This window comes from Pagrus major, chromosome 1 (genome assembly GCF_040436345.1).
Source record: "Pagrus major chromosome 1, Pma_NU_1.0".
NCBI lineage: Eukaryota > Metazoa > Chordata > Actinopteri > Spariformes > Sparidae > Pagrus > Pagrus major.
In genome coordinates this window covers 35,356,121-35,372,732 of record NC_133215.1, presented here as the reverse complement: position 1 = coordinate 35,372,732, position 16,612 = coordinate 35,356,121, and the positions used below count along the sequence as shown (strand labels likewise).

At 38.3% G+C, this 16,612-nt stretch overlaps 2 protein-coding genes across 3 annotated transcripts; one reads left to right on the top strand and one right to left on the bottom strand.

Annotated features, from left to right (window-relative positions):
• Positions 1-302: 302 nt before the first annotated feature.
• Positions 303-3,994, bottom strand: spcs3 (signal peptidase complex subunit 3). Its single transcript, XM_073476628.1, has 5 exons — positions 3,766-3,994; positions 2,717-2,790; positions 2,387-2,463; positions 1,883-1,998; positions 303-557 (listed from the first exon to the last, which is right to left on the bottom strand). Exons 1-5 carry the CDS (start codon positions 3,906-3,908, stop codon positions 425-427), a joined length of 543 nt encoding a protein of 180 aa, XP_073332729.1. The 5' UTR covers positions 3,909-3,994; the 3' UTR covers positions 303-424.
• Positions 3,995-4,446: 452 nt separating this feature from the next.
• On the top strand, positions 4,447-6,514 carry LOC140995926 (THAP domain-containing protein 6-like). 2 transcript variants are annotated; one of them, XM_073466103.1, is made up of 5 exons: positions 4,447-4,581; positions 4,861-5,053; positions 5,128-5,235; positions 5,421-5,625; positions 6,174-6,514. In XM_073466103.1, exons 1-5 carry the CDS (start codon positions 4,502-4,504, stop codon positions 6,212-6,214), a joined length of 627 nt encoding a protein of 208 aa, XP_073322204.1. In that variant the 5' UTR covers positions 4,447-4,501; the 3' UTR covers positions 6,215-6,514. The 2 variants fall into 2 exon arrangements, with proteins under 2 accessions (XP_073322204.1, XP_073322195.1); XM_073466094.1 differs by having other exon boundaries at positions 5,748-6,514.
• Positions 6,515-16,612: the final 10,098 nt, after the last annotated feature.

Here is a 16,612-nt window from a genome sequence, read left to right as displayed (position 1 = left end):
TATACTGTGTGGCTACCTTCTCAAAAATTATTTAGTGTGTGAGCAGGAATTACCGCCAATGATGGCTATACATACCATGAACTGACTGACTTTATAAAAGCTTGTCTGGTTCAGTGGGATTAAATTAAGTACTCACATACTGTAAACAGAAGCTGCCAGTGTACATCAGTACTAGTAAATTGTTGGTGAAATCAATGCCAATGATGTCCATGTAGGATAAGTGAGTGTTTTTTATGATTTGGGTAAACTGCTCCTTTTATTAACAGCTTTGCCGTTTAAAAATCCTGACAAAAACACAGATGTTCCAAACTCCCCTTTTATTACAAACCAAAAATTCTTTTACATCTATGAAGAAACACAAGTGTACAGTGTGCCTGTGCTCATGTCATGTCATCAGTACAGTGTGTGCTGTGTTTCTGTTGGTCTAGTAGCTCCTGGTGGCCTCATATGTATCTGGAAAAGGGAGGCTGACGTGTCCACTTCCAGCTACCAGAGGCAGGATTCCAGCGTTGGGAACAACATTCCATGACAGTGTCAGAGTGATGTTCTTATTGGCCCTGGAGACAACACAGACATGACATTAGCCAATCATTTTAGTAGCATGCTGTATTTCTGTGAGCTAACCAGGAAGTGGTTCCCTCGACCAAAGGTTTATGGGATTAATAAGTATATGATCCTTACACATTTTGTCCAGCAAGATAATCTTCACAGATGAACACCACTTTAAGGATTTTTGAGACATAAATGCAATCACCAGAAGTAAAAAGCTAATGTTAGGCTTTAAATGTGATTGCATGACTTAAACATCACCACCACTAAGCTTCCTACTATACTATACAAATTTTACTACAAACTGATCAATGTACAAGTTGTAAAGTCAGAGTTAGAATAGTTTGTAACAGGAGTGGGCCTGTAAAGTCGGACTAGTGAGTAGATGAGTCTCTGTGTTCGCTGTGATGACATTTAATGTCCCCGACAACCTCTGTAGTCTCATTTAGACACTTCGTTTTTAAAACAATGAACGCTTTATAATTCATATGTGGGTCACCTATTGACTTATATTGTAGAACAAAGCATGAACATCTCTTAATCTTGTATTAACCACAAGAAAAAAACATACACACAAAAAACGACTTCAACACAAGGGAACCAGAAGTGCAAAACTGACAACTTAATTCTGGGTTTTATGACTCATTCTTTCAGAACACTATATAAGATGCAGATGCATATTGTATTGTGGGAAATGTAGGATTCAGCATTTTTGGAGATTGACCCATACGAGGGACTAAAAGTCAGGATATGTCAGCCTCTGTCCTCCTTGATTTGGACCTTAAAAAAAACAAATAAAAAACAACCTCTACTGTCAGTCCCCCAACTTTATGGAGTGACAATATTCAATTGCTGGATTATTCCTTTAAATTTGGCAGTTTTCAAGTCTGCGTAATGACTGAACAAAACTCCTACTTATCTTTTTTTTTGTCAGAATGGAAAAGACTTTTGATTGTTATTTTTTTCAGATTTCCAAAGACAGTCTGATTTTGCTAGTCTAAACTATTCTGAGGTAATATTGAAACATAATCTGGATAATCCAGTAAATTCAAATGTTTCCTTTTCAATCAAACATCAGGGTGTGTCACAGGCCATCCTTACACCACACATACTGTTTAATTTGGATGAAGCTACAAGATTTTGCTGCACAGTTCATGTGGATGTCACTTTGGGATCTGCACAATTTTGTCAGCAAGAAACATTTGCAATTTATAGAATGATCAAGAGTTTAAAGCATTCACTAATATATATAATATTAATTTAGAGATCTCACCAAATCAAGTGCCATGGTGAAGTAACCTCCAATTCAGGAGTGTGTGTCCATGTGTCTTACCTTAGTCCGTTCCCATCATCGAAGAAGAAGTATTTGGATTTCATGTCTCTGAGGTTCAGTTTGGTGTTTTCACCTCGAAGGACGATCTTATCCCAAAGCACCACCTGGTTCAGAGACTGACACACACACACACACACACACACACACACACACACACACACACAATGTTCATTGATCAACAGAACAACTGTAAATGAAACAGAGGCAGCTCATTTCTTCTGTTGTCCCAAACAGCCACGTTGAAAATAAGATAACATTTACTGCAAGCACATGCATCTGTTAATGAATCCTAATATATACTACATGTTTTATTACAATATTATTACATATAGTAACCCATACACTCAGTGCCCACTTTATTAAGTACACTTGTAAAATCTAATGAAATCCAGTAAAGCAGCTTGATTTACACTGTCACAGTTGTCGCGGGGCATTTCTAGGGTTTGTCCACACTAGCAATACCTGTGTGTGTGTGTGTGTGTGTGCGCGCGCGCTATGACTTACATTGCTCTTTGTTGCGTACTCGGCAGACAGATAGAGAAACAGCTGTTTAACATTCCAATCAAAAATTGGCTGCAAATGTGGGGAAAGTTGAGGAAGAACAAGAGAAGAGACATTCCCCTGCAGGAAGCAGACCTGCTGAGTGTGACTCTCATCACACGGAGATCATGTCAACACCACACAACCACAGTTTAACCTCAGGATTGCTGTAGAACACAGAGACATGCACTTCTGCAAACAGAACTGACACTAAAATAAGATTTCTTTCCTCTTTTCCCACGTACCGTACACTACAGCACATGTCATTTTGAGTAGCAATATTCTAAAGGATATCAGCTGAGAGGTCAAAGGTGATGAAGCCCAGATCACTGCGCTCTCTGGGTCCTGTGAAGTCATCAACATTCTTCCTGTGAGACAGAGAAAGGAGGAGGATGAAGCACTCTTCATAATTTACATCACAGAAAAGCAAAACATCCTATTGTCTGATTTTGTTCTAATATGGTGCAGCTCTGGTTATTATTACCATAACTGTGTTCAAAAAGGTGGAAAAGCTAGAGCAGATAAATAAACAACACCTTTAAAGCTTTAGACCATTACATCTGATGTTGAGCTTGTCTCGATGCTCTCCACATTGATTTTACATTCATTTGACTGCGGTGGGTGATGTGCCTAAGTCTTATAATGGTTAGGAAAACCCAGCCATACGTATAGACACTCAGTTCGTCTGTTAACTATAACTATATATAGAGTGCTATATATATAGATGTCAACATGATTGAACTAAATAAGCTTTAGTTTGTATTAAGATTTCATAAGTATATACAAGCTGTCATTAAAAAAAAGTTGACCTAAACGCAATATTGTGAAAAATGTATAATACAGTCATCTAATTCTGGAAATGTGTTATCACAAAGTAAGTAAACAGGACTGTTACTGAGCATTCAGTGATAGTGTCAGTGCTGGACAGTTTCCTGTACAGATGGATTTCCGTGTGCCATGAACTCATCAGCAGGTGTGAGATGCTCATTAAAGCAGTTCAACAGCGTTCCTCACTATACCAACATCAGTTTCTCTGATTTCACTCTACATTCATAATACAAATTGCTAAAACTGTCCGGTGGGTCTATATAATTCCAACTCCAACAGTCACAAGTGTTTCAAACTGTTAGGTTGAGCCTAACACCAGCAGCAGGCCCTGCAAGCTGCGTCTGTACGCACGAATAGCATCCGAAAGCACCCAGCACCAGAGTCTTTCAGCTGCTCTTCTGCCGTGCACACTTTAGCGTTGAGGGTAACAAATGTAACATAGCTATAATGCAGTAACAGAACATGCACAGCAGCACACTTAATGCTAACAGCTGTTGAACGACGATGACTCTTACAGCATGACTTTAGCGACGTGGATGTCCACAGGAACTCTTCTGTCTTTGAAGGCTGTCGTGATGAAACAGCCGAAAGTTAAGGCCGCCATGACGCTCAGAGAGAAGGCGAACAAAGAGTTAGCTCTGGAAAGTACCGTATTCATCTTTCACTACCAGCTACAGCTACAGGAATGATAAGAATAACTGATTCAATTGTATTGAACAGGCAGTACGCGGTAGCTAGCTGCTGGGTAAAACGGAAGTGTCGAGTTACTTAGAATTACACGTACTTCCTGTTCATGCATTTCAAAATAAAACTTTTTTGGCTCTGACCGTTTTTGTCATCGAAAGAAATATAATGAGAGAAAAAGAAAAGATTTGTACATGAAGCACCTTCAAAAATCTGATATTAGATGTGTACATTCAAACAGACCAAGGGAGGCTCGCTCCTTATCTAAGAAGCAAATGTTTGCAACAGAATCGTCAAACACCACTGTGTTGGAGGAGCAGCTCGAAAAGTAGCTTGAAAATGTATTGAATTCACTGCAGTGGTAGTTGGTGTTTTATTGTCCTGTGGGTACGGATGTACTACCATTTCTGTGTGTGTCACCGTGAACTTGCGCAACAGCAAACCAAAAGGAAATTTAAATACGAGCGATGAGTAGGCGGAAGTACAGACAGATGGTCGTTGACTCGCTGCATTGTACGCTGTTCGTACGTTGACGTCGCCGCCATATTGGATGTGGCGACTGGAGAGATGCCTCACTCATGTGCTGCTCTGGGCTGTGTACACCGTTGCACTGTCCAAACCAGATCCCGGGGAATTACCTTTCACCGGTAAGATTCTTTGTGGTTGTATTTCGCCATTATAACAGCATGTAGACAAGTACATTTGCCAACGTTGTGGCTAATGCTGTGGATCCCAGCGGTCAAGCCAGCCTTCAGACAACATTTTGGCTAAACTTATTTTGACTGTTTTCATAAGTGGAGCCTGGCTTGGCCGCAGTCTATGAATTTACAGATTGTATAAGAAATTAGCCATATTAGCCTAAATTGCCCTGAACTAACTACTCTGATTGTTGCTAGTTGTTTAGCTCACTTTCTCACACTTTGAAGGTTTCCCAAAGATCAAGAATTGAGGAAGCAGTGGGAAGAAGCTCTCAGAAGGGAAGGGTTCTGTGCCACTCAGTCGTCCACGCTCTGCAGTGAGCACTTCAGACAGGAGGACTTTGACAGAACAGGTCAAACGGTCAGGATCAGAAATGGAGCTATTCCATCTGTCTTCAGTTTCCCAGCTCATCTACAAAGGGTAGGTATAATACAAGGCTGTACACTTAAATCTGTTCAAGTTGTTTTTTTAAAGTATTTTATCTTTCACTTAAGCCAGTGGCAACCAGGACATCCCGGACCTCGAAGAAGGCTCCAGAGAGCCCATCAGTGGACGGTTCCCAGCCTGTCCAAGAGACTGAACCTCTTCCTGTGCCCAATGTTGTGAGTACTTGGTACTAGCTATGCCCCAAACAGCTGTGCATCATGACCCTGGTCATAATCAAACCTCTTGTCAGATATGCGGGCCTCCTGACAGCACGTTGTACTAGCTATGAATGGACCGGCTGTGACTGTGAGTGATGTGATATAAACATGACTCAAAATGTTTTCATCCTTGTGTCTACTAGGACCACTCCTACGCACTGCCTACATCTCCCGATGATCTAAGGGCCAGACTCAGTGAAGCCTTGGCTAGGGTAGAGAGTCTGGAAAGAGAGAAGAGGAATGCGAAGGATCGAGAACGGAGGGCAAAGAACACATTGCGTGGTCTTCTGGAGGATCTGAGGGGGAAGAACCTCACAAATGATGAGCTGAAAGACGATTTAAACTCAGGTAAAATGAAAGTACAAAAATATGATGAACTTAAATGTAAAACACTTTCCCATCTTTGTTAAGACTTCCTAGTCATTATTTCAAGGGTACTTACTAATTAGCCTGTGCTAACTGAATTTCAGATCTTCCAGTACACCTCCTGTCAAAACAGGGCCATGAGTACACAAAAGACCAGAAGGAGTTTGCCCTCACTCTTCACCTACATGGTCCGAAAGCTTAGTGCTATCAGAGAGTCTCTGCATCTTAATTTCCCACATCCACACACACTGCACTGGTATTCTTCATGTCATTTGAAATCTTTTTTTCTATCTAAGCTGTGCATATTATTTTATCCCATGACTGAACAGGTTGAAAGGCGGATATAGCTACACTTATCATTATTACAATAAATAAATAATGATATAGAAGGCTTTAAATAGATCCCCCTCTCCATGATCAATTGGTTGCCGACTGGTATCGACTGATACTGCTTCCAGTGATTAGTGATCAGCCCCAAAAATCCTGATCAGGGCATCTGTATTAAATAACTGCTTTTTAATTTTCCTAAGGTGGATGCGTTCTGTGGATGCCAAGCCTGGCCTCAACATGATGATGTTGGACATATTTAAAAGAAGACAAGAAGAAGACCCAACAATAAACACTAAACAATTCCTCATTTTGCTGGGGACCCCCTGGAACCACCCGGGGCTCCCTGGACCCCACTTTGAGAACCACTGCTTCAAACATGCCGACAGTAGACAGTGACGTGTAGTAACGCTGGTACTGTCCTTTAAACATGCTGACATGTTGTTGAGTCTGTTACTGCACCAAGTGTATGTATTTTTAATGTGGCAGCTTTTATGTCCGCTAAATTTCCCTCAGGACAAATAAAGTAATGTTGAATTTTGAATCAGTCTGTTTAGTATTAATTATTACAGTACTTTTCATCCCATATCCCTTAACTTGTTTAACCAGTCTAGGTGTCACAAGCACTTATTCCTCATATGATATTGATCAAACAAAGTATGGCCAACTGACTTGCATAATATATTGTGGATATTTATAATAGTACTCTCCTGCAGGTTTAATGTTTTAAAATATTTTTTTTTACCATGAATATTATTGTATACAATAAAATAAGTGTCTATAATTTTCTGTCATGGAGTATATCACTTCACTACTAAAAAAAGCTAAAAAACTACCAGCTTATTTTGATTTGCAGACTTTGTTCATTTTTTGTCATTAGTAGTACTTAATTATAAATCATTGAATATAAAAATGATTGATCTAAATCAGTTAAATGTAAACGTTGGTGCTTTTTTTCAGAAAACCCACAGTTTTCACATCTACTAGAAGTTGTTAACAGGGCAGACCTGCCACATCCAGTATGGCGGATGCACTAACGTATTGCGGCAACGGGCCCACAAAGTCAATGTGGCGTCTATGGGAGGATTGAGTACACTCTTGTTTTTCAATAACTTTATTCATCCCACATTCACGAATAATGATTGATTGCACAAGAACAATCAGTGATGGTACACTGGAAAACATACTGTTGACTGTATGTATGGACAAAATGCAAAGCAAGAAAATACATTTGGGGGCCTGGTCACAAATATGTTTTCAGGTTGAACAAAAATAGGTCGAACAGGTTAAAGCATGCAAATCAGAGTAGTTTTTCTTTTAATGAGGATGTTATTTAGGCTAATTGTTACTAAAATCTTGTTTTCGAATAAGTATTTTAAGTGTTTTGATTGAGAAATCTATGACAACACCAGTCAAAATGTCATAGGCCTAACCAATATTTAGAGTTCAGAAAATAAAACTTTCACAATTATTTTTAAAAGTTTTAATGTTTTTGCTTTAGATCTGACTGTTTTTTCAAGTTGTTTGGCCACATTGTAATGCTGCAGTGTATTTTAAGTTCCAAAATGTCTGAAATATTTTACAGTCCTTAATAACGCCATAAAATGAAATTATGCATTTAAAGGGGAAAAATCAGTGTTAATCCGTCTGACTGAAATTGTTAGGCTACTTGGTATGACACCTAATGAGTTTCCTCATTCATTTTGTTGGAGCTATTTGTTTGTTGTTAGTTTTGGTTATTATTTTTGCTAATAATAAGTAGTATTTTGTGTTTGATTATTCTAAACGTTTGCTTTATTTAGATTAGAGTTTGACAGCATTTTCTTTTGCTTGTTATTTGTTTAGTCTATTTATTTCCTTCTTTAGCATGTTCAGTTTTGTCTAGTTAGTATTTTGTGTTGTTTTTTGTTTTTATTTAGGACTTTGGGTAACACTGTGGGCAGCCGAGGTTAAATAGGCAGAAGGATAGGTGTAGGACCAACATGCACCTGGGTGGGCCTATGGTTTTTTACCAGAGCAAGAGAGGCGTGCAGATCTCCTTTGTTCTTTGTTTGCTTGCTTTGATTTGGAAAATGAATCAGGAAAAACAAAGGGACTAAATGAATGAATGGACAATGAATTTCTATTGCCTCTGTACATTACAAGCCCATGGTGCAGTGGCTCTTTGATTATCATGAACTTTGATTTAAAATTTGATTTAGATTATCCGACAAATGGCCACTACAATAATAATAATAATAATAATAATAATAATAATAATAATAATAATAATAATAAATATATATATATATATATATATATATATATATTTATGTATATATATATATATATATATATATATATATATATATATATATATATACACACACACACATATATAGAGAGAGAGATATACAAAAGATCTATCAAAATCGATGACTATGTCTCTCTCTCTCTCTCTCTCTCTCTACATATATATATATATATATATATATACATATATATATATATATATATATATATATATATATATATATATATATACTGTAGTTAAAACAATACATGTGCTTAAAAACAGGCTAGGTCATTGTGTTGGGCACAAAATACCTAACACAGTCGACTACTATGTCAATATACATAGTTGAAAATAGGATAGTTCAATGTGGCGGACTTAAAATACCAATTACAAACAACTACAATGTCTCTTTATATATTTAAATATAGGACAGATCATTGTGTTGGGCACAAAATACCTATCACAATCGACTACTCTGTCTATATAATATAGCTAAATACCAAAGAGAGATCTTTGTGTCTGGCGCAAAATATCTATCGTATTGTCTACTATTACCACATACATAGTTAAATATAGAAGGGATCATTGTGTCGGGCACAAAATATCTATCACAATCGATTACTATGTCCATACATATGTCGTTAAAAATAGGATAGATTGTTGTGTCTGGCACAAAATACCTATCACAATCGACTACTGTGTCTGAACATATAGTTAAAAGTAGGATAGATCATTGTATCAGACACAAAATATTTATCACAATCAAGTACTATGTCTACATATACAGTACTGTGCAAAAGTTTTAGGCAGGTGAAAAAAAGGCTGTAAACAAAGAATGCTTTCAAAAATGGAAATGTTAATAGTTTATTTTCATCAATTAACAAAATGCAGTGAATGAACAGAAGAGAAATCTAAATCAAATCATTGTGTGACCACCTTTTGCCTTCCAAATAGCATCAATTCTTCTAGGTACACTTGCACACAGTTTTTGAAGGAACTCGGCTGGTAGGTTGTTCCAAACATGTTGGAGAACTAACCACAGATCTTCTGTGGATGTAGGCTTCCTCACATCCTTCTGTCTCTTAATGTATCCCAGACAGACTCCATGATGTTGAAATCAGGGCTCTGTGGGGGCCATACCATCACTTCCAGGACTTCTTGTTCTTCTTTAGGCTGAAGATAGTCCTTAATAACATTGGCTGTATGTTTGGGGTCGTTGTCCTGCTGCAGAATAAATTTGGGGCCAATCATACGCCTCCCTGATGGTATTGCATGATGGATAAGTATCTGCCTGTATTTCTCAGCATTGAGGACACCATTAATCCTGACCAAATCTCCAACTCCATTTGCAGAAATGCAGCCCCAAACTTGCAAGGAACCTCCACCATGATTCACTGTTGCCTGCAGACACTCATTATTGTACCGCTCTCCAGCCGTTCAGCGTACAAACTGCCTTCTGCTACAGCCAAATATTAAATTATATTAAAATTTTGACTCATCAGTCCAGAGCACCTGCTGCCATTTTTCTGCACCCCAGTTCCTATGTTTACGTGCATAGTTGAGTCGCTTGGCCTTGTTTCCATGTCGGAGGTCTGGCTTTTTGGCTGCAACTCTTTCATGAAGACCACTTCTGGCCAGACTTCTCCGGACAGTAGATGGGTGTACTTGGGTCCCCCTGGTTTCTGCCAGTTCTGATCTGATGGCACTGCTGGACATCTTACGATTCCGAAGGGAAATAAGCTTGATGTGTTTGTCATCTGCTGCATTAAGTTTCCTTGGCTGACCACTGCATCTACGATCCTCAGCGTTGCCCGTTTCTCTGTGCTTCTTCAAAAGAGCTTGAACAGCACATCTTGAAACCCCAGTCTGCTTGAAATCTTTGTCTGGGAGAGACCTTGCTGATGCAGTATAACTACCTCGTGTCTTGTTGCTGTGCTCAGTCTTGCCATGGTGTATGATCTGTGAGATGAAACTGTCTTCCAGAACCTCACCTTGGTAGCAGAGTTTGGCTGTTCCTCACCAAGTTTGAAGCCTCCTACACAGCTGTTTCTTTCAGTTAATGACTCAACCTACTACTTTCAACCTACATGTGAAATTGATGATCATTAGCACCTGTTTGGTATAATTGGTTGATCATACACCTGACTATAATCCTACAAAATCCCTGACTTTGTGCAAGTGTACCTATAAGAATTGATGCCGGTTTGAAGGCAAAGGGTAGTAACACCAAATATTGATTTGATTAAGATTTTTCTTTTTTTCCGCTCTCTGCATTTTGTAAATAGATAAAAATAAACAGTTATTATTTATATTTTTGAAAGCATTCTTAGTTTACAGCATTTTTTCGCACCTGCCTAAAACTTTTGCACAGTAGTGTATATTGTTTAAAATAGGATATATCATTTTGTCAGCTATACAATACCTATCACAATCGACTAGTATGTTTATATACATATATATATATGTATATATATATATATATATACACACATATATCATTAAATATAGAACCGATTATTGTCTTGGGCACAAAATACCTATCACAATCGACTACTATGTCTCTACTGTACATTTATAGTCAAAAATAGCATAGATCATTGATCAGACAAAATACATAACAAAGTCGACTAGTATGTATATACATATATAGTTAAAAACTGAATATATCCTTGTTTTGGGCACAAAATACCTATCACAATCAACTACTTTGTCTATATTTCAAAATCTTTCTGTAATTTAAAAGAAATTTAAATTATGTTACTCTGTACTTACCACCTACTTCCACACCTGGAAGATGAAGTATTACCCAGCATTAATTTAAATGCATATTAATACAAGATTAACGTTTAAGAGTGATTTCATTCATCTTGAAAAACGGCCCATCTCAATAGGAGAAAAGCAGCCTTTGTATTTCAAGATGAATGAATTGCAATACTGAAAAAAAAACCTTGAACAAAGATTGAATGTAGGATACTTGCAAAACTTCGTCATCCTGAGAGCCACTGTCGATGAAGGGGACGAAGGCATCATGTTTCTGTGTCTTCTGAAGTTAAGGGTGTTGTTCCATTCCCCAGGTGGACAACCTCACAAAACCCAATCAGGTGTGATCAGCATTGTAGTTTGTCTTTAGTTTACTCTGTGAATGTCAGTGTTGATGTGTTCACTTGCCTTTGATTTGAGTTAACAATGTGACTGTAGAACACTTGTCATAATGGAGCAGAACTCCTGAATTCTATTTGTAAAACAACAGAGTTCTTTATTCATATATTGTATATTTAAATACAAACACACTCACTCTCTCTCTCTCTCTCTCTCTCTCTCTCTCTCACACACACACACACACACACACACACACACACACACACACACACACACACACACACACACACATATTCATAAACACCAAATTGCATTACCTTAAATATGTTCTTATCAGCAGATGATGTGCTTAAATTTTTTTTAAAGTTGAATTTATGTTTCAAAACTGTGAGATTTCTGTCCATGTGCAAAAACAGATATATGCCTGCACTGAGGGAACATTGTCACTTATAGTACAATAAAATATTTTTGCATTGTTTGTATCTGTTGCCATGTTTTGTTGTCGTTAACCTGAAAGATTACAGAGCTTATGTTCAGTATATGCATATGCACACATTATATTGCAAATATTGGGAGACTTTTAAGCAGCATCACTAAAAACTAGTTTGTACTTTTGCTATAAAAAACAAAGATGTTTTCACAGCTCTGTTGGAGCTCAGCACTCCTGCTGCTGTGTGATGGCTAATCATATATAATGTGACACTAAGTGAACATCAGGGTCAAGATTTCCCAAAAACTGTGTTTAGTTACATTTCAGCTAGAATCTGAATTCAACTCTGCTTTGATCGCATTATAAGTTGTATTGATCTACAGTTTCATCTGCAGTAGATGAGAAATTATAAAGAAAAGTGAAAGGCCAAACTTAATAAACATTTAAGGTATTTTGAATAGGTCTGTCATCTAAAGTTATGCAAATTGCCTATTTTGCTCTCATACACAAGTCTTGGTAAATACACCTCTACTCTAGGTTCAGGAGGAGCTAAGGGACATAAATTAAAGTACATAGACAACAACGTCAGTTGCAAAATGTAATTTTTAGTCTGTCTGTTCTGTGATCACGTTCAGTATTTGTCTTGTCAATCCACTGTCTGTGGTTAAATGTTTGTAACTCTTCCTGTGACAGTTTCTTGAAATGGTGTGCACTCTTCGTGGATGTGTGTAGCAGTCCTGGCGACTGGTATCACCCTACCACCAGGTGGAGTGTTGGATGAGTCAATTCTGCGTTCAAAGTACACTGGGAATAGGACTGGATCTTTAAAGGTGGTTCTCACTCTTACCATAAGACCTGACCTGTTTTTTGCAAACAGAACTTCAAGATTTCACTCTATTTGTTGTACAAAAATCATACTAAAGCATAACAACAGAGTAACACCAGGTGTCACATACAGCATAATACTCAGTGATAACATCTTCAGACCTAGTTCGGAAACTTTCAGTTTAGTGTGTCTGAGTTCAGCAAGCAGAGTTCCAAAGTGTGTGGGGTCTGACGGCAAAAGCCTGATCACCCTTTGTCACTGACCGTGACCAGGAGTAACCAGCAGGGCTCCATACGTAGATCTCAGTGGGCGTGAGAGCACATAACAGGTTAGTAAATCTGAAATGTATTTAGGTACAAGGCTGTTCAAGGATTCAATGGGCAGCCAGTGTAGGGAGGCAAGCCGTAATGTGGTCATTCTATTTTGTCCCTGTAATGAGCCAAGCAGCAGCTTTTTGGATCAATGTTGGTAGGATCTAAAATGAGAGTTAGTGAAATGGCAAGAAAACAGAACACATAATAGAAACAGAACTATGAGTTGGCTGGAGTCATGGCAAGAAGAAACTTAAGTAGACACTGTGGGTGCAAGCGGTTGAAAGAGACCTGTTAAAAGAATGGCAAGTGGTCAGATGGACATATAGGGTCAGATAAAGTCTGACAGTCTTTTTGGTCATTTTCTTACAATAAACAAAGAGATAGTAAAATGTTTTGTGCTGTATGTTCTCCCACTTAGTTACTACGGTTGTCATTCCACTGTATTTTGCCTTTATCACAATTAGGTATACACATCTCAATTAACCTTATAGATCTAATAACAAAACTAAATCAAACCAGATCAAGGCGAGGTTGGTGTCGAGCTTGTTCACCTGCCAGAGAGAACTGTTTAATCGTTCATCAAAAATAACAAATGGGAACCTGTTAGATCAGAAATAGATTCCTCTTCTAAAGAGTCACAGTGCTAAAGAGGTGAGTTGTGATTGGTGATTTAAATGTGGACAGGCTGGAACAGTCTGACTGTGTTTAGGAAGAGAGCTCCAGATAGATCCAGAAGTACAAAGAGCACTGCCTTTCAAATAAATGGGAAACAATTAAGAGCACTTATTGGAGTTAAGCTGTTGTTTTTCAGTGTGTTCGTGACATTCAGACAGAGGCTGCCACAGTTTGACCTACTTTAGGAAGTGGCAGTCAGTAGCTTGAGTCTATACAGCAGCTGCTGCTCAAGTTACACTGCTATGTTGCATATGTGTAGTGGGTGGCTACACCTACTATGTACCAAGCCTTGCTGAAAGAGAGGCTGTTCAGTTAGACTGATATGTAGGGCTGATGGTTGCTGTTGGTTATCTGGTGTGCCTGGTCCAGTCAGTCCCATTTCATTTTGGATTAATATATCAGAGGCAACTGATGTGTGTAGATATGCTTTAAATGTGTAAGCTTTGTGGGGTGATGTGGTAACATCACCTGCCCCTGAATGTGGCCAAGACCAAGGGGAGGTAAAAAGTGGGGAAACAACAGACCTTAACAAACCCAATCTCCATTCTCGGAGAGGAGGTGGAAGTGTTGGAGGGCTGGAGCGATGTACTATAAATGTCTCAGAGTCCAACTGGACTAGAATAAGGATGTTCACAGTAATGCTAGACTGTACTACTTGAGGAAGCTCAAGGTCTGCTGGGGCAGCAGCACCAGAGCCAGTGACACCAACTGACCAGACCGTCTATCTATTTACAGTAGGGTTAAAAAGTCTGACACCACTAGTCTAAATACTTCTATTTTGTCTCCAATGTGATACTAATTTTCATTACAAAAGATAATGTCAGATTACGAGTTAGTAAAAAGGTGAATGTTTGGAAAAAATGTCAATGAATGTCAGATTATCTCAGTATTTGATTTGTCCCCTTTTTGCTTTAATGGCAGAATGAACTTGAGCTGCATGGACTCCACAAGTTAGTGTAAAACCTGTGACTGATGTTATCCCAGCATGATCTGACAGTGTTCCACAAAGTGCCCCCTTTAATGTTCAATGGGGTTTAGGTCAGGTGACTGTGGAGGAAAGTCCATGACGGTCAGGTCACCTTTAAAAAGTTATGATGACACACAATATTGACTATATGAAAATTCAGTACAAAACTAAATGTATGTGTGTGGTGTATAGCTCAACTGGAATCTGAGCATTAGTCAGATTTGATGAGATTCAATCCTATGATCCTATGTGAAACACAAAGAGTTAAATGGGCACTATGTAGGGTGATCTGGGACATTGGGTAATGTGGGACACATAAGCTCAAGTATTATAACTTTCTGTTCTAAAAAAATGAAATGAACGGGACTTTTACTAAAAGTTAAATATGGATGCCATGTGCATGAAATCACATGACTTTATGGAGGCGATGTCACAGAGCACTTGTCAATCACAGAGCATCCCAGGAAATTGCATGACAAGGTCATGAAAGATTAATCTCAAGGATATAAATCTCATCACAAATAAAAATGATATGATCTGTTTAAGAAACAAAATATTCATTAAAATGTTGGAAATATGTTTTAGTTTTTATTTTCTAGTTGTCCCACTTTATCTAATGGGAATGAAAATGTAGGACAGCATGGTTCAGGTAACCTGGGACAGTCATTTAACCCTCATTCTACCAACAGACGACATACAAGGGCGACAAGAAATGTTAACTTATTTCCTCTCAAATTTGTTATTAATAGTGTAATTATTGTCATCAAATTAAAAAATTATCATTTTAGGAAGGTTACTGTTGATTTGCTTTTTGTGTAAAAGAAAATATATACTGAGAGAATTTAAATGAAAATCCAAATTAATAATAAGGTTATCTAATTGTCTCTTGCGATTGCTTGATTTTTTTTTGTTTTGAATGGTATGCAATTTTCATAAAATGGTACATTTAATGAATAATCAAATTAATAATCAGTTGGGGCGCTGATTAGCTCAGTTGGTAGGGTGGGCATCCCATGTACAGAGGCCCTGTCCTCATTGCAGGAGCCCCAGGTTCGAGTCCTGGCCCGAGGCCCCTTGCTGCGTGTCGCACCCCCTCTCTCCCATCCCGCCTCCTGTATCTCTCAAGCTGTACTGTCAATAAAAATGCTGTATAAAGGCCAAAAAATAAATAAATAAATTAATAATCAGTAAGTCTAATTGTTGCTCGCTATTGGTTGAATTTAAATAGATTATTTAAAATGTTATGAAATTGTATTGTTTTTTGTCTCCTCTGGCCATGATGTCTGCATTCTATACATTCTTCTGGTGTGGCACTGGTTAGAAAATATGTCAGGGATTTCAGAAAGGTATAATGTATGTGTGTAGAGTGTCACAGTCACAGAAGTCAAAATTGCAAAGAAAAAAAAAAGTCATTCACTCTAGTTTTGGAGAAGAAATTCAAACTCAGAATTTTAATATCAACAATATTAATGAGGTAATAATACAAACTCAGAAATATTTATTTTCTCCATAAGTGAATAAACAAGCTGTTCTCAGAGGAAAATAAGGTCCCAGAACACTGTTTGAAGCTAGAAAGGTGGCAGGGTCCGCCACATATAAACAAAGTAAACAGTATAGATTGTGTTGTCCTTTAATGTCAGTTTGTTTATTCACTCATGAAAACAAAGACCGTTTGTTTATTTAGTCTGTTCAGGCAGAAAAAAATCTGCCAATTCCAACCTTTCTCTGCTCACTAACATTTCTTCACCTAAACTACTGAGTGCTCCTGTAAAGATCAGACTGTGTGTGTTTGTAGTCAGATATGCTTTCCCTGCTCCACAACACGCACACACAGCACACACACAGGGCTGAAAGCTGTGTGGAGGCCAGCTTTTGTCCACTTGAAGGACGAAAATAGTCTCCGTCGTCCACACGTGGGGGCGCATGTGAGATGGTCATGTGCGCTGAGCACAACAACAACAAAGCCGTTGGGCCAATCCGGTTGCTCCGCTCGCGCTCAGCCCTGCCTCGCGCCGCTCTGCTCTGCTCTGCTGCAGTCGTGTTATTGGAGCGATAA

Coding starts and splice junctions, on each gene's coding strand:
- spcs3 (XM_073476628.1), bottom strand. CDS start 3,908: ATGAATACGGTACTTTCCAGAGCTAACTCTTTGTTCGCCTTCTCTCTG. Junction 2,791..3,765: donor CACGTCGCTAAAGTCATGCT/GTAAGAGTCATC, acceptor TCTGTCTCACAG/GAAGAATGTTGATGACTTCA. Junction 558..1,882: donor GATGATGGGAACGGACTAAG/GTAAGACACATG, acceptor TGTTGTCTCCAG/GGCCAATAAGAACATCACTC.
- LOC140995926 (XM_073466094.1), top strand. CDS start 4,502: ATGCCTCACTCATGTGCTGCTCTGGGCTGTGTACACCGTTGCACTGTC. Junction 5,236..5,420: donor CTCTTCCTGTGCCCAATGTT/GTGAGTACTTGG, acceptor TGTGTCTACTAG/GACCACTCCTACGCACTGCC. Junction 5,626..5,747: donor GAAAGACGATTTAAACTCAG/GTAAAATGAAAG, acceptor ACTGAATTTCAG/ATCTTCCAGTACACCTCCTG.